We start from the raw sequence: 21,077 nt of genomic DNA on the forward strand, positions 1-21,077 counted from the left end.
GGAGAGGGGAGAGAGAGCGAGCGAGAGAGAGAGAGAGAGAGAGAGAGAGAGAGAGAGAGAGAGAGAGAGAGAGAGAGAGAGAGAGAGAGAGAGAGAGAGAGAAGCGGAAACGCCGCGGACGGAGGAGTCAACGATCGGGTAACGTCGCCGTCGGGTTCGTCGGCGTGGACGACGACGGCGGTGTCGCGGGTGCACGAACCCGCCGCGAACGGGATCAACGAGGCGCGCGATTAATCGATGCCGTGGCCGCGATGCGCGCCGAGGCCGTGCCGCCGCCGTGCGACGGCCGAGACGTTAATCAAACCGTCGATTGACCGAGCGAATAGGCGAGCGTGCGTATTCCGGATTCCGGGGGACGGGGCGGCCGCGCACCTTCCCTCGAGCGAGCGCGAAGGGCGGATAGAGGGATAGAGAGAGATAACGAGAGAGAGAGTGAGAGAAGAGGAGAGGAGGGAGAACGAGCGTGTAAAAGCGAATTGAATTCCTACGCTCGGCGGTAACGTACGGTGCCGGAACTGCAGCCAGTGCAGCCCGATAAACCATCCGTTTCTTTCCGCGCGACGGCGGATCGCGGGAGGGCCGACGAGAGAGAGAGAGAGAGACAGAGTGAGAGTGAGAGGGAACAATTGGGAGGGTTAAATGAAGGGAGGGAATACGTTTCGATAGAGCGAGCGCGAGCGGCGAGCGGCGAGCGCAGCGACGAGGAATCCGGAGTCCGGAGTAGGTACGATCGAGGGAGCGACCGATTGGGTAGCGTGCGTCGAGAAGCCGAAGGGGATCGCCTCGCGATGGACGAGTGCATGCTGAACGACTTGTTGGAGTGCTCGGTATGCCTGGAGCGGCTCGACACGTCCAGCAAGGTGCTGCCGTGCCAGCACACGTTCTGCAAAAAGTGCCTGGAGGAGATCGTTAGCACCCATCGCGAGCTACGCTGCCCGGAATGCCGCGTCCTCGTGGACGTCAAGGTGGACGACCTGCCGCCGAACGTGTTGCTGATGCGCATTCTCGAAGGGATGCGCAACGCCGCGCCGAAGAATCAGGCCAAGTCCGCTCTGCCATTGTCGAGGTCCTCCGGCCCCACCGCCGTCCCCCAACGGCTGTTCGGCGGTCACCAGGTCGCCCCGGCACCCATCGTCACCGGCAATCTCGCGCCCACCATCGGCTCCGAGCCGGCGGTGCGACATTCCAATGCCGCCGCCAAGCAGGTACACCTGCACAACCAGGCGTACGGAAGGGCGATCTACGATTATGTCTCCAAGGTGCCAGGGTACGCATTGCCATTCGTACGTTCATGGTTTATACTTGTGCCTATTCTACTATATGAATATTATTGTTTGTTCTTGCAGCGATTTGAGTTTTAAGAAGGGTGATATAGTCATCCTCCGGAAGAAGATTGATAACAATTGGTATTTCGGGGAATGTGGCAATAATCACGGTGTCTTTCCTCTATCTTACGTTCAGGTATAACGCGAGAATCTTGGAAAAATTGAATGTTTTCATACACTGTAAATTTGAATTCATTGTAATTTGCTCTGTCGCAATTTTCAGGTGATGACGCCTTTGACACCACACGTACCTCAATGTAAAGCGCTATACGATTTTAGGATGACGAATGATGACGAAGATGGTTGTCTAACTTTTAACAAGGTAGGGTCATATGTCTCTAATCACTCGCCGTTGATGTGTCGCCGGCACACATATGTATAAACAAAATATATGAGTATGAATGTATTTTTAGGGGGAAGTAATCAGCGTTATCAGAAGAGTGGACGAAAATTGGGCAGAAGGTAAACTCTTGGACAGAATTGGTATCTTTCCACTAGCTTTCGTCGAGCTGAACAGCGTCGCTAGAGCTTTGATGAAACTCTCGACCAAGTAAGTAGAACAGTCGATTGATACAGTTGCCGTGCTTTTTAAAAATGAATGTATACATTAATTAATTTTTTAATCAGCGTACAGCCGGGACCGTCGAGGGTAGCCCCGCCAACTCCGACGAACGAAGAAACCACGCCGTTGATACCAACCGATCACTCGCGTAATGTGCAAACAACGAGCCAGTCTCGACCGCAATTAGTACAGGTATATATTTCTAATGAAAGCACCTACTCAATATAAGATATGTTCCATGAGACATGTGTTTTGATATTATATTGCATAAATGCTGCACAGGTATCTGATTCTGTCTCAAACGTATCGTCTGGCGGCAGCTCCACGACCACTACTCCGAACACCCCCAACAGTTCGACCACATCCAGCAGTTCCAGTACTGCTCCGAGCAGCCCTGGGAGTCCCGCGACGTCGCCACCCGCGGTCGGCAACAGGCATAACGTTAAACGTCATAGTTTCACTGCCGTCAATACAGGTCATCATGCACATCCCCATCATAGACATAGCGCTGAAATACTTAGTCCTCCGGTAGACAGTGTCCCTAATAACGCCAATAATAGCGGAGGCAATGAGCCGTTTTCCTCCTTACAAGTAAGAAAACCATGTCTTCTTTCTGACAATTCTCTTTCTGTATGGATAGCTACATACGCGAACTGCTACCTCGATCAATGTATGGTTCTCTATCGCTTTTGCATTTTACCATCTTTTCTCTCTTTTCCTTTCGTGAAATTTATGCTGAATTTGAATGAATTTCTTTCTATTCTAGACGAGCGGTAGTTGTACGGATCACAATCTTCGTCACAGGCGAAGTGGCAGCAGCGATCTCGTTCTCGCCCAGGCGTCGCAAAATATACCCGCTGGTCAGACTACCAGCGCATCCGGTGCGACGCATTTACCTGCGGCATACGTAGCATTATATCCATACAAGCCCCAGAAAGCGGACGAGCTCGAGTTACGAAAGGGTGGGATTTACATGGTGACGGAACGCTGTCAGGACGGATGGTTCAAAGGAACGTCCAATCGTACTCAGAAGTGCGGGGTTTTTCCTGGAAACTACGTTGCACCTGCCAAGTACGCATTTACCTTTCAGTCTCTGTCTCGCGGATTAGTCTGATCATTCGCGTTACGATCTTCGATGTATTTGCAGCAGATGTCAACGCGGGCTGTGCCGTGGATCTCCAAACTCACCGAGCCAACATCAAGGTTCGCCACTGTCGAACGCTCCGTCGAACGCTGAGTCACGTTTGGCGGTGACATACACGAAGAGCAAGGGTCCCGCGCCGCAGCCGTATAATCCTCGCACCCTGCCGCCGCCTGAATTACCGCCGCGCGCCATCAGCCCATCCACGACGACTGTGTCTTCGTCCTGGCACGGCGCCGCTCAGTCGAATCAAGGACCGAACCAAGAAACTAGTCCGCCCCGACACAACGACCAGAATGCAGCTGCCACCCCGCTCGGACGCAGTCACAGCGCGGTGATGACGGCAAATATTCGTAAGTACTTGAAATATATCGGCTATCGCGTTGGATTATGCTTTTCGTTGATGTTACAATTATGCTGATATACAATTATGTGTTCCTTTTCAGCTTCCCCCGGTAAACAAATCGCCGTGTCGTCGTCGCTACAACCGGCAGCAGGTATCAATAACGCTAATAATAGCTGTAGCAGCGTTACTATCCCAGCTCCTTCCTCTTCTGTGAGCGACATGAATAGAAGCCCGAATAATACTCTACGTGTAGCAGGCGGTATCGCACCGTCGAATGCAGCTGCGACAGCGTCCAGAACCACGGAAAAGGTATCATTCCTGCGATAAGCGTTTATACATGTACTATATTTCTTTAATATAGTAATAACATTGTTTATATATATATATATATCTACTTATAAATTACAGCCCAAGGAAAAGAAGGATAAATGCGTCTCTTTGATGCGGCGCTTGACCAATATTAAAAAGTCTAAATCGCCTCCACCTACTACGTACTCGATGGATAATCCTGTATTCGACGACGGTAATTCCGTCAATCCGATGCACGTTCGGTGAGTATACAGTTAATTTAGATTATCGCGAACTTATACGTATGTGTCTGTACAATCTGTATTATAATCCAGAAGTCGAGAACAACGTTGATCTGCAAATTGCACGTTCTGATAATCGATCTTGTTTGACATATATCCCACCTAATCCTGCTAATTTCCGTATGCACATATATGCATTATTATGTACATTACGTGTTCTCAGATTGTCAAGCAATTTGTATGCGCGCGTATGAATGTTCGTCGAAGTGTTAGTTCAAATGTTTAAGTAAAAGCGCTACTTTTTTTCTTTTTGTTTGTTAAGATTGTTGCATGATCGTTGCATCACCAATAATTATGCACACGTACAGAATAGATTAATAGGTGGCTAAGCAGCCACCCACGAATAATATTTACATCATCATGCTTTGTGCAGCATGACACAAACTGCACGCCTTGAAATGTTTCTCTAATATTGTGTTGGGACGGGGCGGGTGGGCAAATTGACAATCGCAGATCGGGGTCTTGCCCAAGTCAGTTGCTACAGGTGGTACCTACACAGGAATTAAACGCTTCAAACAGCCCACACCGCTTAGGTCCAGGCTCTGTGCAAGGGCACGTCACATCCTCACAGAGACTGAAATACAAGGAGAGACCCTCCTTACCAGTGTCAATAACCCAGAGGTTAGTCGTTTGAAATTCTAAATAAGAACCGGCCTCTAAATTCGTGAAACTCCTCTGCGCGCATATTTTGCCAGCTAGCAGATAAATTAGGATTATTCATGAAATACAAAGGGAACAATCGTTTTGGTATTGGAAAAGCTGCGACATTCTTTATATTTTACGACAATTAATTGTAGCATTTGTTTACTTTTATGAAAGTACAGGATGACATAGATTATCCGACGATAAACTGTCCTACATAAAATTAATACTTTTTTATTTTAAGCAGTCATTTCTTAATTTTTACGGCGAAGACACACTCCATGTGTAAGTCAATATATGCATTTGAGAATTATATAAAATTCGGTTCCTTTTTCTTCTTTTTTTTTTTATATTAGTGTTTGCAATTTATTGCGAGGTAGAACTGCATTTCATTTCAAGGTAAGCTTAGAAATGTCTAGATTTATACAATTTATTTTGCATTGTTGCGTAATTAACAATATATAGATGTTTTTCATACATCACAAAATTATAGCACACTCTTTTGCACAAGGTAAACTTTTATAGTTAGAGAAACATTGATTGCAGATATTTTGCATGTTTGAAAAATCCCCAATGTGAACTGTGATGAATCCATTAAATGTTTACCGTTTGTTACATAGTTCTTTGTTAATAATGCTCTGTGCAAAATGCCATAATTTAGATATATTTCATTTATTTATGCTTGTGTGATGCTGAACCGTCTGGTATATAACGTTAGCATATCATACATTTTATATTCATATATAACAAATTGCCACAAATTACCGCAATTCTCTGTATTAGTAGTGACAGTCTTGTTACATATAGGCTCTTTATTTCCATCTAGATCCAATGAATCCGGTGCAATGGTATGCTCAACTGTTGGAAATCATCATCGCAAGAGTAATTCTCTAGACGCTGGAATGGGAAAGCAAATGAAGCAGCAATCGTCGCGCGACCGGTAGGTATAATATTTGTCCCTCAAATTCCCGAGTTTAACTTTCGTTAACTTGCGCCCGTTAGTCGCAAAATTATAACGTTCCTCGTCGTTTCATGATAATTGTGTTCGATTTCAGCACGGGGTATAGGTTCCGTTGTATCGTACCATATCCGCCTAATAGCGAGTTCGAACTGGAACTACGCGTGGGAGATATAATATACGTGCAGAAGAAGCGCGACGACGGATGGTACAAGGGTATGCAGCAGCGTACCGGTCGCACGGGGCTATTTCCGGCGAGTTTTGTGGAGGCTTTCTGAGACCCGACGCAAAGTCGCCTAGTGTTAGAAACTTGTATATAACTTGGCCTTTTGTGTAAGTATTTACACGACATATTCGGATTCGGGATTACGCCGGTACGGCGTATTTGTCGTTGGTTTTCTCTGCCGCTCTTTGGGATATTATCGACTTCAAAGCGACTAACACATGCACGCGTATCACGCATGCTGTATCTCGAGCTGTGCAATGTATTTAGAACCGTTGCGCGAACTTAATGGGCCATTAATTAACGTGTTGTAATAAACGCGCCGTGTAAGTGATCGACGACATGTCGAGTTAATAAATGCATTCGCGCGGTGGGTGCAGTAGGAAATTTTAGCGCAAAACAATTATGCGTATTTCGCATGTAAATATGTGCAAAAAATGACGAAGGGTAGTACATAATGCTGAAAACTACTCGGAATTTATACTGCCATTGGTTATGCGTAACTGTAACGAGATAACGAATTCATTTTTGCGCGACGTTACTGCCATTTGCGATCGTAAGGGAAGGAATATCGGTTTTCCGTTTTGAGCTACTGATTTCAAACTTGCTATCTTTTTCGACATGCGCGCAGTGTATAAAAAAGATTAATATGGGTTGTGTAATAATCATGCTTATGCGCGTGAAGCCATTCATGACACGTAATTAAAAGTAGAATTATGGAATAAACGAAGAGGAAAGAAATTGCGTGTGGAGAAAAGAGTGTGGAGAATTTTTAGAAAAATCTAAATATCTCGGGGGGGGAGGGGGGGCATACGCACACGTAAACTAATATGAAACAATAAGCGCAAACGACAGTCTGTGCGATGATACGCTTAAATTTCGTCAACAATGTTAAATATTGGAGTTGTACTTGCGATTGTCTGGATGGGACTGTATTTGTATATGTATAGTCGGTAATCTAACTAAAAGTTGAAATTCCATTGTTTTCGACTTTAGCGAGATTTAAGCGTATTATTGCACGGATATTTATTTTATCCTGAGATATTTAGGATTATGGATTTGATCCATGTTTATTGTCAGTCATATCGGGCTTTATATAATTTTTCTCTTCCTTAATCTGCCATTGTAGACGATCGGCTTATTTGCCACCAATAATTTATTATGCTTGTGTATTGAAAGCTATATTATACGAGAGCACAACCAGTAATTTTATTATTGACATTCAAGACTGGACTACGTTTTAAAATTGTTGATCGAGATTAGGTGAATATATTATAATGTCTTTTCTTAGGGCGGGTGTATTCATTGTATACCTCCGCCGTGCAAAGGAAAATGTTCTATTTTAACGAACAATTCGGATTGTTATAGGCAATTTAGCTAAAGTATTTAGAAAATGGCCTTGATACGCGCAATGTTGATGTATTATTATATACTTTGTATACATCATTTTATAACTCGATTTATAACTTGTTTTCTAATTTATAAAGTCACACAGACATCCATGGCATGATGACGAGTTAGTTGTTTAAACAACTAATTCAGGATAAATAGGAAAATATCCAATAAATTAAAGTGCTTCCATTATCTGATTGCTGATCAGTACGTAGATATAAATTTTGTTACGTTCTTTATATTTTGTATTATTATTCTTCTATTATTCTTATTAATTGTACAATTTTGCGCAATCGGTTTTTATAAATCTTTATACATATATCGTTAAAAGATATTTTATTGATTACGATTATCATTGTATTAATTATACTATCGTCTTTTAGAATTTATGATTAAGTCGCAAAAGTGTACCTTATTTCGATATGTTATTCAATAATTATATACATCAATTGTACATACATTACGCGTGTATAAATAGAGAAGTATACTTGTACATATATATTCGTAATGCTCAATTCATTAACATTTATGCATAAGTAATCTAGCTAACATTTACATATTCGAATTTAGACATGTGTATTGCACAAATCCAGATGTAAACGAGAAACTTACACATGTCATATTCGATATAATTTTGATCGCATATGTATACGCGTACGTATATATCCTGGGGATATATATTTATATTAATTATGAACATTTAATGGCACATTTGTATATAATTTTATTGTAACTTGGTATGTTATAGAAGTTTGCAGATGACCCGTTATCTGACTAGAGACAGAATCCAATGTACAACGAACAATATAATATAACGATATAGAGAACATTGCACAGTATACATTATAAAGACGAAGTCACAAAGAGATAGCTCACTAGACAACAGAAGAGAAAGTATTCTCTGCAGCACTTTCTCTTTCAGAATTTTTATCATTAATTGTATCGATGAAATAACACTCAATGCGCATTGCAGTTCTATACTACATGTCTAATGGATTAACATGCAAATTGTTGCAAATATAACAGTGACATCTACAAACTTCTATGATACGAAGAATTTCGTTGTCCTCATTGAAATGCAAAGCAAACAGATATCAGAAAACGACAATTTACAATCACGCAATAATTGCAAAAGGGGTAACGAAAAGCGTCCATCTCTGTCATTTGAGGTCAAGGAAAGAACGTTGCCTGTAAATTTACGAGCGGATAATTTTCTGTGGCCATCAAACTATAGAATAAAACCTAGAAGGATTAGCGTAATCGATAAGAAATTACACGAATCTTATCGACGTTAACGAAGTCTACGTTGTGGTACGAGAAAAGTGTGACTTAGAGATTCTGAACGTCTATATTCGCGTAGGGAGAGATGTAATTTTATAGCTATTCGTCCGACTGGGAAAGGTGGCTGGATATATTTTTTTATGTCAGTCACTTGAGCGCGAAAAAAGTGAACGACCGATCGACCATAGGATCGAATTTAATCGAATCTAGAATTATAATAGTCAGGAAAAAGAAAATATCTCTTACACTCTTATGCGAGGGGCCACACTGCGCATGCTATAATAAATTTGGCAGTCTATTGTAGCGCGATATTTAGAAATCGGAGAAAGGATAGGAAATAAAACGTGAGATATATATTATATATATATATATATATATATATATACATATTTATATGCAAAAAAACTCGTCTATTTGTGTTCATGCGGATCATTGGAATCATTATACCGTATCTTATACAAATTATTAATGTGTCATACGCACAATATATTTAATGTTTTGCATTTCGATCTTGCATATCCATCTCCGACGAAGAATATGAATTTTCAATAACGGCTTTTTTTTTTAAATATCCCTTTTGGTATATCTCCGTGGCGATTAAATTATACGATTGAATTCCTTATGTCATACTAAAAAAACTGCGTAGAAACTATTTATACACAGGCATACGTATGTGTGTTTTATATGACGTACACTTAAGTAATTTATTATTAATGGCTTGTAAAGAAGGTACTGCTAAGTTACGGGTGGTATATCAGATCGGCTGTAACGAGAGACTAATTAGTCGTCGCTACTTTATATCGCGCGCAACACAGAATCAGACGTGACACGAGACGCCTGTAAAAGATCATCTTCCGCGTAATTATGTAATCATTGATTTAACATTGTTGTGCTCGTTTGTTTTTGCGTAAGGCATAAGAAGAGCCGCAAGTGTACGAAACGCGTTCACAGTCACAGTAACAGTCTTAAATCAATGAGAGCGCGCATGCGATGCGATTATAAAACCATCTCTGTGGATTGTAAATAAGTTACTGCGAAAACTGGCGTTTCCGCGACGTTACAGTAAAAAGAAAAAGATCATGTCGGTAAAGCTATACTCTCGTATACATAGAGACGACGACCCTCCTGCGTTTCGCACGAGGTCGGAATCTGTCTAGGTTGCAGAACAGGTACACGTAGCGTAGGAATGTAAGACAAAGATCCGAGTCAAGAGCCTTCGTTTAGACCAAATGTGTTTCTAGCACTTCTTTCGTAAGGGGAAACTTAGAATAGTCATTATATACCGATTACTACCTTTACACGCTACTTACGCTACTCGGTATTTTGTCACTAACGTAACGATGTTCCAACAAGTCTATGTCGATGTCGTGTCCAAGCGTAATTTACACATATACATAGGTATCGTTTAATATTTAAATAGCATACGAAAACTGTAATAAAATCCTTCACGTGGCTACCACAAATGCCGGGGTCTGTATGTGTGTGTAACCCAAATCAGTCATTTTTATTTGTCGTGCTCGTGAAGTCGATTCGATATGCAGACGATCCATTATGTCAAATTACATTTGATTTAATAGATCGTAAATAATTATTTCAGAAAATTAGAAATCGACTAATTTCATGCAATTAAAGAGCTTATTGGAACTTATTTAAAAAAAAGGAACACGTATATATTTCTTTTTTAATATAGATTAAATTTATGTGGTTCCTTAATTGCGCGAAACCGATCGATGTGCTGAATCCTTTAAACTGCCGCAGACAGCATATAGGAAGTTGAAGCCTTTTACGGTCTTTATTGTACTATAGAGAGCAATTTCGACAGACATGCACCGAGTCTGTTCTCCAGTGCTATAAAGACTGTTATACGTGAAGATATCTGACTGAAAAAGCATAATATTAAGCACTTCAACTAATAAAATGTCATATTATAATTTCAATTAAAAATGTTATAATATTGACGTGAGATATTTTATCGGTCAAAATGTTGATATTATGTTTTTATCAGATAACTGCATACATAGCAGCCTTTAGCATACATCGGATCAGACTAGTGCAAGTGATCTAATTCGCTCTTGCTACAGATACCATTATCACCACTCTTCTCATTACGTTTATTATTATCTCGAACATTGTGAAGATAGTGATTTTTTTCTTAAAAAGCTACGTTTTTTTAGCACACACACGGCAGAATGTTTCGTAGCAATATATTAATGAAAGCTTAACAAAAACAATATTATATCTCAGGAATGCCTCTGAAATAAAATCGGTAATGGTATCATCATTAATTTACTATCGTACTTGACCATTATTTCGCTAATGTTATTAATTTCAGTCTTTCCCCGAATACGGAGAAAATGCGTGTAAACATAATAGACAGAGCTATTCCGTTTTTTCCGTGACGTCCGTGTTTATTTGACGTTTACTACGCATCGATGCCATTCGTGCCGGCTACTTTAATGCAACAGCTGGTCGTCTTGATGTAGAAGCGCTTCTTTGCACGCGAGCGTATCAATTGAGCCCTGTCGGGAGTTTATTAAAGTTATTTAACACGGTCCTTTACGCTCCGATGCACAGTTAGATGCTTCTATCTGGGACGCAGTGCGCGGTGTATTCTATCATGTTCTATCCTCCATCTCCGTATGAATTAAATAAATTTGCGTATATTTTACATATATAAAATTATATAACAATGATTATATATCCACACAGCGTGGAATGCTGTCTGGATAATATAATAATTATACATATATAATTAAAACAAATATAATGTTTTGTATACAATATGTAATTAAGATTTCCAGTCACAGTGAATTTTTAGACGAATGGTTTACATTCTTTGAAACAGAAATGACGCTAAAACGATTTCGAAAATGTTTTTTTCTAAAATGACTGGAATATTCATCAACACATTCGGAAACAGGTTACGCAAGATTAATCCGAGAGTCGATTTACACGTGCAAAGTCATATACAGTATATATTCGTAACATTCCCTCCCTGTCTACGCGCGGTAATAGAATTTTTACGCAATCGCACGATGTTAATAATTCCTCTCTGAGGAATAAGAACATTGCAAACTCATTTGAATATTTCTTTGGACGATAAGATAAACTGCTGGAAAAGATAAAAAGATGAGGGTCGATAGTTAAGAAGAATAGTTGTATCTGTTAGATAAGAGTCCTAATTACAGTTGTACAAACGATTTCGGGGAGAAAAACCTTTTCATTTTTTTATGTGCAACATAGATAACGAGATAAAAGGTCTAATATTACACTCGAAGGAAGTAATATAACTTGGGGGAAGTCTCGAGGATATTAGAAATCTTAAAATTCTACGATGGCACGTCGCGGCACGTAACGGTACACGTGGTGCGCGACAGCCCGACTGGCGCGGCCGCGGCGCGGCGCCTGAAATCACAGCGTCACCGGTGACTCAGGACCTTGAGGATCTATTTAGCAAGACGTTGCATGCCGGAGGCTGGCATCCTGCACGAAAGAAGAAGTGTCATGCACGAGACACGCGCAAGTGCAAAACGCAGTGCGACCGCCGCCGCGTTCACGTGTTAAAGTAACTCGGGCGACGGGCATGCGACAAAAGCCGTCCGGCCGCCCGTCTGACTGGCTCGTCGACTGGTGGATTGCGAAGCATCGACCGGAGTGTAAGTAATTAAATAAACCGTCGCGTCCGTTCGACTGTCGTCGTTAGAACGCGCGTTTCTCGTTCGCGAGTGCATGGAGGAGAAGAAAAAAAGAGAATTGGAGTTGCGAGAGTATCAACGGGACGCACGTAGCGCGACGTGACGAGTAATAAATTCAGCGCACCTTTCCTTTTCCGAGACCGTTGACCTCACCGTGGAACAACGACCAAGGGCGGCTGAGTCGCGAGCCAAGGTGCTCTTTATCGTCTTCTTCATTTTGCCTCCCTAGCAATTTTACGGAAGAACGAGGAATGCCGGGAATGCATTCTCGAGCATACCGTGCTTTTTCCGCAAATCAGACAACGTCCTGATGACAATGTTCAAAATCGACATAAGACGTCTTAACGTAATTAAGATGTTTTATAAGATGACGTTTTGAAGACGTCTCGTGTTCCGATTTTGGACATTGTGTTATCTGGGCGCTCTCGTTTACGCGCGATTAAAATTCTATTTCGACAGAAATATGTGTACATTACGTTATATTATTCTAATAAAATCGATTGGAATGAGGCAATGTTTATAGCGAGAGATTATAGTACTGCATCTCGATTAACTTTTGTTAAGTAAACGCTTCAAGAATGTATAAGTATTTCTGCAAGCATATATCTCTATATTCTTGCATAGCATTATAATGACATATTGATAAAAGTGCGAAAATATTAATGTTTAATCATCGCTATCACATTCAATTAATTTTATACTCATATTCTTACGTGACTTGATAAATTTCCAAATGTCAAAGTTATCGAAATAAATTTTACGCGTAGTCTTAAAGGTCACAATTCAATGTTAAATGATTTATAGTATCGAATAGACGCGTTATGCAAATTATACAAATTGCCTCATTATTCAGTTTCTTTTTTCTTTCTAGCTCTTTATATGTAAACGCCGTGTGTAGACCGTGGCAAGTAAAAATTGTAATGTAAATTAAATGTAAAAAAATACATCTCATTTGTTTTAAATATGCATGTTCTTCCATTGTCTTGATTATTATACTTTGAAAAACGTGAGACTGAAATGTTTGAATGTTTCGTCTTCTATCAAGATTTTTACGGAAGTTTCCTCGTGTTTATCTCTGCTTCGTGAAAAGTATCAACTTTAAGTAAAAATTTAAATGCAATTTAAGTGTAATACATCTCATTCATTTTAAATATGCATGTTCTTGTACGTCGTAATCATTACTTTGAAAGATATATGAGACTAAATGTCTGAATGTTTAGTCTTCACTCTGCTTACTTCTACTTACTTCTATCAAGATACGCGATTTTTACGGATTTCCGTTCATTTCTGACTTCCTGAGAAGTAGGAATTTCGAAAAAAGCGTTCTTCCTAAAAGAGATTAATCGATTCAAATCAGGACGGTTCCCGGCTTTTCTGTTCATCGAGCGTCCACATTTTTCAAATACTTTTCGCGTCTCGAATTCGAGAAAACGGAAAAGTACCAGATTTTATCTCGCGAAATTCTCCCTAAAAATTCCTGTTTTATGCCTTTTAAATATTTATCTATTATTAAATTTCTTGAATTTAAGTTCTTATCTTAAATCCACGGCCTACGATTCGCGCCGAACTTTACGTGATTTCCATGTTCAGTTTCGTACGCCGTGTTTCTTCAAGTGTTTTTCGTATTTCATACGGCACGTAAAGTTACAAACAGTGTTTTATAATCTCGCACAAATTATAGATCGTTTGAAATGAGTATTTATCGGTACGCGTAAAGAATTAAGAGGAGACTGGATTGAAAAGGGCAGACCCTCTTTCGAAATACACCATTCAGCGTACTTCACGTATCTTCTCTTTCTCCGCTTTGTTCGCCACTTAAAGCCCATTATTCAGCCGATCTATAATTCGAGCTTCAAAGTATAAATCTGACACGCGTTTCCGTCTATGATTTTTTGCGCCGCGTATCTCGACGCTCGACGTACGCCTATGTTTTAATATATTCTTTTATACCGCGCGTATATTATTATTATCGTATTACATCGCAAGTAGAATGTTCAAGTTTTGCTCGTCGCGAACGCAGATGTGGAACTCGGGAGCCAGAGCGCACGTGCGCGCGCGCGCGCTCACGCACCCCCGGGAAAAAAATAAGGGATCCGGTCGTACAGCGCACGCTGCGCACGGGCGGCTCGGGCGCGTATGCCGTGTATGCCATATTGTAATCTGTTGTAGTCTCGCCAGCGGCCAGTCTCGCGTCTCGCGGCGGAAAGACTTCGTCCCGCCAGACGAGATCCAACTCCGAGCGAGCGAGCGAGCGAGCATTTCAGCGGCAACACCGGAACCTGTTGTACCTATTGTAATAAATTTGATAAACGCTCGCAACGGGTTTTATCGCCGCTGGACCGGCTGGACGAGTTTGTCGTCGGACCTCGGACTTTACGCGTCGAGTTATTACGATAACGGATAACGATATTCACGATAAATTACACGTGTCTGCGCTTCTCGTGCCCATTGCAGCTGCCGTCTCCCGTGCGCGTGTGCGTGCCTGTTTAAATGGCACGTATGTGATTTTGGCAAACCACCAGTCGACGTTGTGTCACACTGGTCACACATGACACAAATGGCGGCATTGACCATTGCTCCATTCCAATAACCGAGAGAATTGTTGCCTCTCGGGCCAGCCGTTGACGCCTAGGCGGAAAATGCAAATCAGTTGCCCGAGTGGAATTTGATCCTTTCGAAAGTTTCGAAGCGACCCAGAGGAAGAGAGAGGGAAGGTAGGAAGGTGGGGGAGATGAGATAATTATGTCAAGTATAATCGACAAACCAATCATAAGGAATCGTTCATTATGCAGAGTCGACGGAACGACGGATCTACTGAAGCAATAAACGCACAGTGGTGTTCGTTCGATTTGCCTGCCGAGTGGGATCCTTGAGGAAGTCGACTGGTAAAAATTGATGTAACATTAATTTTGTGGATTGGAATATCAATTGCGAGTGTGTAGATCTCGACGCTCCGCTTAGACTTTCGTTGCTCGTTATATTCCAAAAGTGGAATATAATAATCTCTTATAATATTTTCTTGTTGTAGGTGTACGAGAGAAAGACGGCGAATTCTTTGTCACAATGATGGCCAGGGCTTTGTGCAATGCCTTTTCGGGAAGGCAGATTAGCTTGTGCGCGCAGTCACAGCTATTAAAACGTAACCCATACTTGGTAATACATTCTTCTATTTGCAATTGTTGTTATCATGACATATATGTTAATCGTGCGTTCCCTCGTGCCACGTTTGTCACTTTGCGTTATCACGTTTGCCATTTCTTTCAGGGTATCGGACAATTAACACGCATGATATCCTCGCACCATGTCTCGAAGAACATTGAGTTTCTTACGCAAGATAGTCGTATTATATCGTCCAAGAACGTTGCTCAGAATATAAATCTAGCAAACAATCGTCCTTTGTTGGTTATCCTCACTTGGCTGTTATCAAAGCGACAGCACGTCATGAAGTTTGTTAATTTGTATATGGAACAAGGTTTTGACGTGGCAGTGGTATCCCTTACGCCTTGGCAGCTTATGTGGCCTGTGAAGGGCTCTAGAGTAAGTACACATGGTAGATCTGCCTTTAGACAATTTACAATTTGTTACACGATTCTCTACTTTATGTATAAACTGTAAATGGAATTCTGTCACAAATCGTAAATCGTCCAAGATGGATTTTAATCGATTTGTTACAATTTTCGAAGTTTGTTTTCAGCTAGTGGCAGCGGATTTGTTAACTTTCTTAAAGCAAAATGAAAGTTACCAACAAATTCTGTTACACGGGTTTTCGGTAGGCGGTTACATGTGGGGCGAAGCTTTAGATTTGATAGAAAGCAATAAGGATAAATACAATAACGTTACTGACAGAATTGTCGGACAAGTGTGGGACAGTATAGCCGATGTCAGTCAGATCGCGATTGGTTTTCCTCGTGCGGTATTCCCGAAAAACACGGTGCTGCAATCTGTGCTACAGAAATACGTAGAGTAAGCAACAGGGATAAGATCAAACACCAAACAAATAAGTATCTCCAATTAATATCAAGTTACTTTTTAGATATCATATGAAGACATTCCATCAGCAAGCGACACAGTATTACATTCGATCCAGTCAGATATTTCATACCACCAGTGTACGCGTGCCAGCATTACTATTCATGAGCAAAACCGATCCTGTTGGAGCTGTAACCAGCAATTTGTCTTTGCGCGATGCCTGGGAATCTTTAGGAATAAAGGTAACGCCTCGCGTTTGCTGGCTCATGAGAGAATCACGTAAGAGACGTATGCATTTATATGTTGCAGACGTACATGAAGATATTCGAGGAGTCGCCGCACGTTGCCCACTTCTACACGTATCCTAAGGAATACGTTGCCGAGCTCTACGCCTTCTTACAAAAATTAAACTTAATACAGAACGAAGAAAAGATTAGAGCGCGCCTCTAAATATCTTAAAAGTGCGTTATTCTCTTCACACGTATAGCCGTATGATATTTTTTTTTTATATAAAGTTGACTTTTCAATTACATTTTATTCCATACATTTGTAATATCCAGCACTTGCCACACAGACATAATATACATAGATGTAGATGTCATCAGTAGATGATTTTATAAATATTTAAATTTACAAGATATTTATATAAAACTTTGCGAGTAGTTAATACCAAGTTTGACGAAACAAAAATAAAACGTTGAAAACGTCTTTAAAAACGATAAAAAAAACATATCTTAGTCACATATTTTTATACATTTATCTTTGAAGTAATTATGCACTTAGTACAATGTGCATTATTACTTATTATTATTTAAATATAAATTGTAATGTGGTGCAATTTGGATGCGACATAACGTATTTTTACTTTTTTTTTCTTTAATGAATTAATACAACTATGGTAAAAAGATAACAGTAGTATTACTTATCATTGTATCACAAGTTATACGAACAGGCATAATGTATGTTGTACATTTGGTGTCTTTTATTACATATATTATATATTAGGTTGTGTGTGTTTTAACACAAACCGTTGTGTCTCAAGAAACTTAAAATTTTCGTTTCTTCGCTCTTTTCTCTTCTTACGTTTCTCTCTCTCCTCCTTCCAGGTATCTACCTCATCCGGAAGTTGCATTCCTCCTTCGAATTCTTCTAAAATTAACTTTTTTTGTTTATAGATCATTTTCTTTTCGTAAAAATCAGTTTCATCCAATTTGATTTCCGCTTCCCGTTTTGCCACCGATATTTGCGTCAAGATTGTAACGATTTCCTTGTCTAACATCAATTAAGGGATCAGATGTGATTTTGAGCCATCTTTATTGAAAAAAAAAAGAAACGCAAAATAGGACATGTACTCACCGTCTACTTTGTATTCCGTTAATTTAGTACCTATGGCATCTTCGATCGCGTGCAATAATTTGATATCGTGTGGAGTTATCAAGCTTATCGCCATACCGTTTTTACCTGCGCGAGCTGTTCTACCGACTCTATGAATGTATTCCTTCGGTACATTCGGTATTGTATGATTAATGATTAATTCCACCGTGGGAATATCGAGGCCTCTCGCCGCGACATTGGTAGCAATTAATATCTGTACGTGGTTTGACTTGAACTTGTTTAGCGCTGCTAAACGTTCCTTTTGCTTAATCATCGCGTGAAGAGCCACGTTCGTAAATCCAACATCATTTAACGTCATTGATAATAATTGACAGTGTCTAAATACAACACAAAATAATAATATATAATTAGATCTAGATACGCAATCTTTGAAGGATCTTTTATGTTACGTGACAAGAGCAATTGTATTCTTTACTTGCAAGTATCCGTGAATATCATGATAGAACCATTTTTATCGGTGGCGCGAAATGTCCTAATTACTTCTATCAGATACGAATCAAGCACATCCTTAGGACACAACACGTAACGCTGATCCAATTCCTTTACCGTGGCAATACCAGCGTCATCTTTCTCTTGCCATGTAAAAACCTAGAAAAGTTGCCATTTTCATTCCTGCTAGCCGTAATGTAACATAACATACAGTTGTTTTATCGAGATATACCTTATCAGAAGCTATTTGCTGCACTTTGTCAAGAGCATCTGTCATTGTAGCGCTAAAGAACAATACTTGTTTCTGCTTGGGTAATGCAGCAAAAATTTTCTTAAGCTGTTCATCAAAATGGCCACCGAGCAGTCTATCAGCCTCGTCCAACACTAAAAATTTAATCTTCTGCAGGGAGAACGTATCGCAACTGTCCAAATGATCTGCTAGTCGACCCGGTGTAGCTACAACTATATGTGGCTGTTTCGACAATTCCAATCCTTGTGCCACCATATCCATGCCACCAACAATCACACATTTTTTCAGGTTGATAGCCTTGCCAATAGCAGCAAACTGATCAGCAATCTAAAATAATTCCATTAAATATAATAAGATTTATTATAATTAACCGCAAGCATGGCTGTTTTGTACAAATATCAGATCATTCCAAGAGTAATACAACTTATTTAAATAAACATAATAGAACTACTAAAAGTTCTGATCAATTAGATATTTGCTATTTCTTTCTCTCTTCCTTTCCATCTTTCTAGTAAATTTTCTATCCTTTGCTTACGATACCATACATATACAATGCAGTACACGATCAAAATTATTCTCTATTATTTTAAAGTATATAAAATTACTACGTTACTTATGAGATGATCTGACAAATCTCACAAAAATATAAAACAATTTATATTGCAAGTAACGACAAGAAGAAAGTAAAATGTATCACCTGAAAAGCTAGTTCCCTCGTTGGCGTTAACACAAGAGCAAATATACCATATGGATCCTCGCATAATTTTTGCAAAACAGGCAGGGCAAATGCTAGAGTTTTGCCACTACCGGTCTTGGCGCAGCCTATGCAATCTTTGCCCGTCAGTATTTGAGGAATGCAATTCTGCTGAATCGGCGTTGGCTTTTTTAAACCTATCAGAGAGGGAAACAAACAAATAGCTGTATAGTTTCGTCAATTTCGCAAAGTTTAACGTCCTGAATATTATTCGATATGATCATTCCTTGTAACTCTTTATAACCATTGAACATTTTCTGGAAAAACATGTTTCTTCGTAAATTATTTTTGTAGAAAATTACTCACCCATGGACTCGCATTGAGCGAGGAGCCAAGAATTCAGTTTCAAGTGCGAGAAATCTTTAACTTCTTCACTCATGTTGTTACTCGAATGTTGTTACTCCGGTTACTCGTCGATCCGAACTCATCAGAACTCATGCCCAGAGTTGCCGTTCGGAAGACCGGGCAGCACGGCTGCACGGCACCTCCCGTAACTTAGCCGGTCAACTTCGACTTTATTAATTTTTTTTTTTTTTAATCGTTTGTTGGTCGTTTGTTGGTGATTGTTGGCCTAATTACAACGTTTGTTGGTTCTTAATTGTTTTTTAAATTAAAAAAGAAAAATTAGCCTTAAGTTAGCCGGAAAAATTTTATTTTTAATTTAAAAAAAGCCTAATCGATGCGTAATCGTTTGCTGATGATTGTTGGTCTAATTTTAGCGTTTGTTGGTTTATTATTAGTCTTAAAAACGAAAAAAAACGAAAAATTATCTCACATTAAAGTAATCGAAGATTGGTTTATTTGCCTACGACTTAAGGTTTATTTCTATCAATTTAAGGCTAACATCTGTAAAACTGGCTATGAATACGGGCCTTAACATCGGCAGAAAATCATTCGTATGTATTTAGCCGGAAATGAACGTCTTTTTAAAGAATCTCTATATGAAATCGTTTGTATTTCGTATGAAGACTTTTGAAGTGCAATTGAAAAGGTTTGTGAGTCATTCGTTTAATTGTAATTAATTATTTATTTTTACACCATGCATTTAGCCGAAATAGATAAATTAATAAAAGTTTTTATATGGAATCGTTTGTATTTTGTATGAAGAGTTATGAAGTGTGATTAAAAAGGTTTGTGAGTCACCCAGATAATTTTAATTAAATATTTATAAACTCGGTAATTATATATAGCCGAAATATAGATTTTTAGTTATTCATGTTAAAAGAAGAAGGCGCTAGTGTTCCCGAAGGTCCGTCTGCAGTCAGAATTAATATAAACGTTTTAAAAATTATTTTATACTGAAATGGCTGGAGCTGTATCCAGAGTATACAACAAATCCGTATATCCAAATACCAAATATCAACAATATCGAGAATGAGATTTTGGAGACATTTGAATATCCAGATTTGTCCGCAGTGTACTCTAACGAAGAAGAAGAGCGAACAATGGACAATCAATCAGCGATATCCAGGCATATCAAATCGAATGACACAGTTTCAAATCCAACGACACGTAAATCGGCCGTCAAACGGCCGTCTCGGGGCGAAAGTCCAGTATTATCTCGGCCTAAAAAAAAAAAATTGAAACCGATGATTGATCGCAGTAGTAAGTAGTACGGACTTTGCCCTTTTAAATGAAAAAAAAAAAAAACTGTCCTACGCCGATTATTTAGCGAGATATCGCAATTTAAAATAACCCCTGTTTTTTTACGATTTTAGCACGATACTGCCGGCATTTGCGTAACCTGATGTGCACCACCGGCATGTTGCTCAGTAAAATTTTGCACATCATGTATGTATGTGTATATGGAGTGTACATGTGTACGTGTGTACATGTAGCGGTTTTTTTTAGTAAGAAGTGTTGCCATTTTTTTGCCATAGGCACGCGCATCGCGCAATCTTGATTTCATATTGATGCATTTTTTTACATCAGATTAAAGAGGCAATGCGTTAAATTTTGAATAAAATTTTTCAATCTGATGTAAAAAAAATGCATCAATATGAGATCAAGATTGCGCGAGGTAATACGGCAAAGAGTGACAACACTTCTTACTAAAAAAGAACCTCTACATGTACACATGTACACTCCATATACACATACATACATGATGTGCAAAATCCGACCG

At 39.7% G+C, this 21,077-nt stretch overlaps 3 protein-coding genes and 1 long non-coding RNA gene across 10 annotated transcripts; 2 read left to right on the plus strand and 2 right to left on the minus strand.

Annotated features, from left to right (window-relative positions):
- Positions 1–42: 42 nt before the first annotated feature.
- Positions 43–10,745, plus strand: Posh (Plenty of SH3s). Of its 3 annotated transcripts, none has more exons than XM_071706653.1 (13): positions 43–1,267; positions 1,347–1,461; positions 1,549–1,647; positions 1,739–1,875; positions 1,953–2,079; positions 2,170–2,478; positions 2,654–2,958; positions 3,035–3,381; positions 3,475–3,683; positions 3,783–3,925; positions 4,418–4,585; positions 5,433–5,546; positions 5,662–10,745. In XM_071706653.1, exons 1-13 carry the CDS (start codon positions 789–791, stop codon positions 5,840–5,842), a joined length of 2,733 nt encoding a protein of 910 aa, XP_071562754.1. In that variant the 5' UTR covers positions 43–788; the 3' UTR covers positions 5,843–10,745. The 3 variants fall into 3 exon arrangements, with proteins under 3 accessions (XP_071562754.1, XP_071562755.1, XP_071562756.1); XM_071706654.1 differs by having other exon boundaries at positions 3,038–3,381; XM_071706655.1 differs by lacking the exon at positions 4,418–4,585.
- On the minus strand, positions 2,064–3,100 carry LOC139772766 (uncharacterized). Its single transcript, XR_011718196.1, has 2 exons — positions 2,971–3,100; positions 2,064–2,783 (listed from the first exon to the last, which is right to left on the minus strand). It is a non-coding gene; the product is annotated as an uncharacterized lncRNA (long non-coding RNA).
- Positions 10,746–11,957: 1,212 nt separating the features above from the next.
- On the plus strand, positions 11,958–17,093 carry LOC139772761 (uncharacterized). 5 transcript variants are annotated; one of them, XM_071706675.1, is made up of 8 exons: positions 11,958–12,116; positions 14,325–14,877; positions 14,948–15,040; positions 15,184–15,308; positions 15,420–15,692; positions 15,850–16,118; positions 16,189–16,366; positions 16,434–17,093. In XM_071706675.1, the coding sequence occupies exons 4-8, from the start codon at positions 15,219–15,221 to the stop codon at positions 16,572–16,574; spliced, it is 951 nt and encodes a 316-aa protein (XP_071562776.1). In that variant the 5' UTR covers positions 11,958–12,116; positions 14,325–14,877; positions 14,948–15,040; positions 15,184–15,218; the 3' UTR covers positions 16,575–17,093. The 5 variants fall into 5 exon arrangements, with proteins under 5 accessions (XP_071562776.1, XP_071562777.1, XP_071562778.1 ...); XM_071706676.1 differs by having other exon boundaries at positions 14,325–14,869; positions 14,948–15,089; XM_071706677.1 differs by having other exon boundaries at positions 14,325–14,869; positions 14,948–15,052.
- On the minus strand, positions 16,981–20,165 carry LOC139772757 (probable ATP-dependent RNA helicase DDX49). Its single transcript, XM_071706666.1, has 6 exons — positions 19,259–20,165; positions 18,896–19,089; positions 18,181–18,525; positions 17,935–18,107; positions 17,481–17,836; positions 16,981–17,396 (listed from the first exon to the last, which is right to left on the minus strand). Exons 1-6 carry the CDS (start codon positions 19,329–19,331, stop codon positions 17,119–17,121), a joined length of 1,419 nt encoding a protein of 472 aa, XP_071562767.1. The 5' UTR covers positions 19,332–20,165; the 3' UTR covers positions 16,981–17,118.
- Positions 20,166–21,077: the final 912 nt, after the last annotated feature.

The sequence above is a fragment of the Temnothorax nylanderi genome, unplaced genomic scaffold (assembly GCF_030848795.1).
Source record: "Temnothorax nylanderi isolate EJ_2023f unplaced genomic scaffold, tnyl_v1.0 TNYL_tig0053_pilon, whole genome shotgun sequence".
NCBI classification, from domain to species: Eukaryota; Metazoa; Arthropoda; class Insecta; order Hymenoptera; family Formicidae; genus Temnothorax; species Temnothorax nylanderi.

Excerpts from the sequence above, each read along its gene's own strand:
- Posh (XM_071706653.1), top strand. The coding sequence starts at position 789 with ATGGACGAGTGCATGCTGAACGACTTGTTGGAGTGCTCGGTATGCCTG. Across the intron at positions 1,268-1,346 it reads TATGTCTCCAAGGTGCCAGG|CGATTTGAGTTTTAAGAAGG; the intron begins GTACGCATTGCC and ends TTGTTCTTGCAG. Across the intron at positions 2,959-3,034 it reads AACTACGTTGCACCTGCCAA|CAGATGTCAACGCGGGCTGT; the intron begins GTACGCATTTAC and ends ATGTATTTGCAG.
- LOC139772761 (XM_071706675.1), top strand. The coding sequence starts at position 15,219 with ATGATGGCCAGGGCTTTGTGCAATGCCTTTTCGGGAAGGCAGATTAGC. Across the intron at positions 15,309-15,419 it reads TAAAACGTAACCCATACTTG|GGTATCGGACAATTAACACG; the intron begins GTAATACATTCT and ends CATTTCTTTCAG. Across the intron at positions 15,693-15,849 it reads GGCCTGTGAAGGGCTCTAGA|CTAGTGGCAGCGGATTTGTT; the intron begins GTAAGTACACAT and ends GTTTGTTTTCAG.
- LOC139772757 (XM_071706666.1), bottom strand. The coding sequence starts at position 19,331 with ATGAGTGAAGAAGTTAAAGATTTCTCGCACTTGAAACTGAATTCTTGG. Across the intron at positions 19,090-19,258 it reads CGCTCAATGCGAGTCCATGG|GTTTAAAAAAGCCAACGCCG; the intron begins GTGAGTAATTTT and ends CCTCTCTGATAG. Across the intron at positions 17,397-17,480 it reads AACGGAATACAAAGTAGACG|ACAAGGAAATCGTTACAATC; the intron begins GTGAGTACATGT and ends AATTGATGTTAG.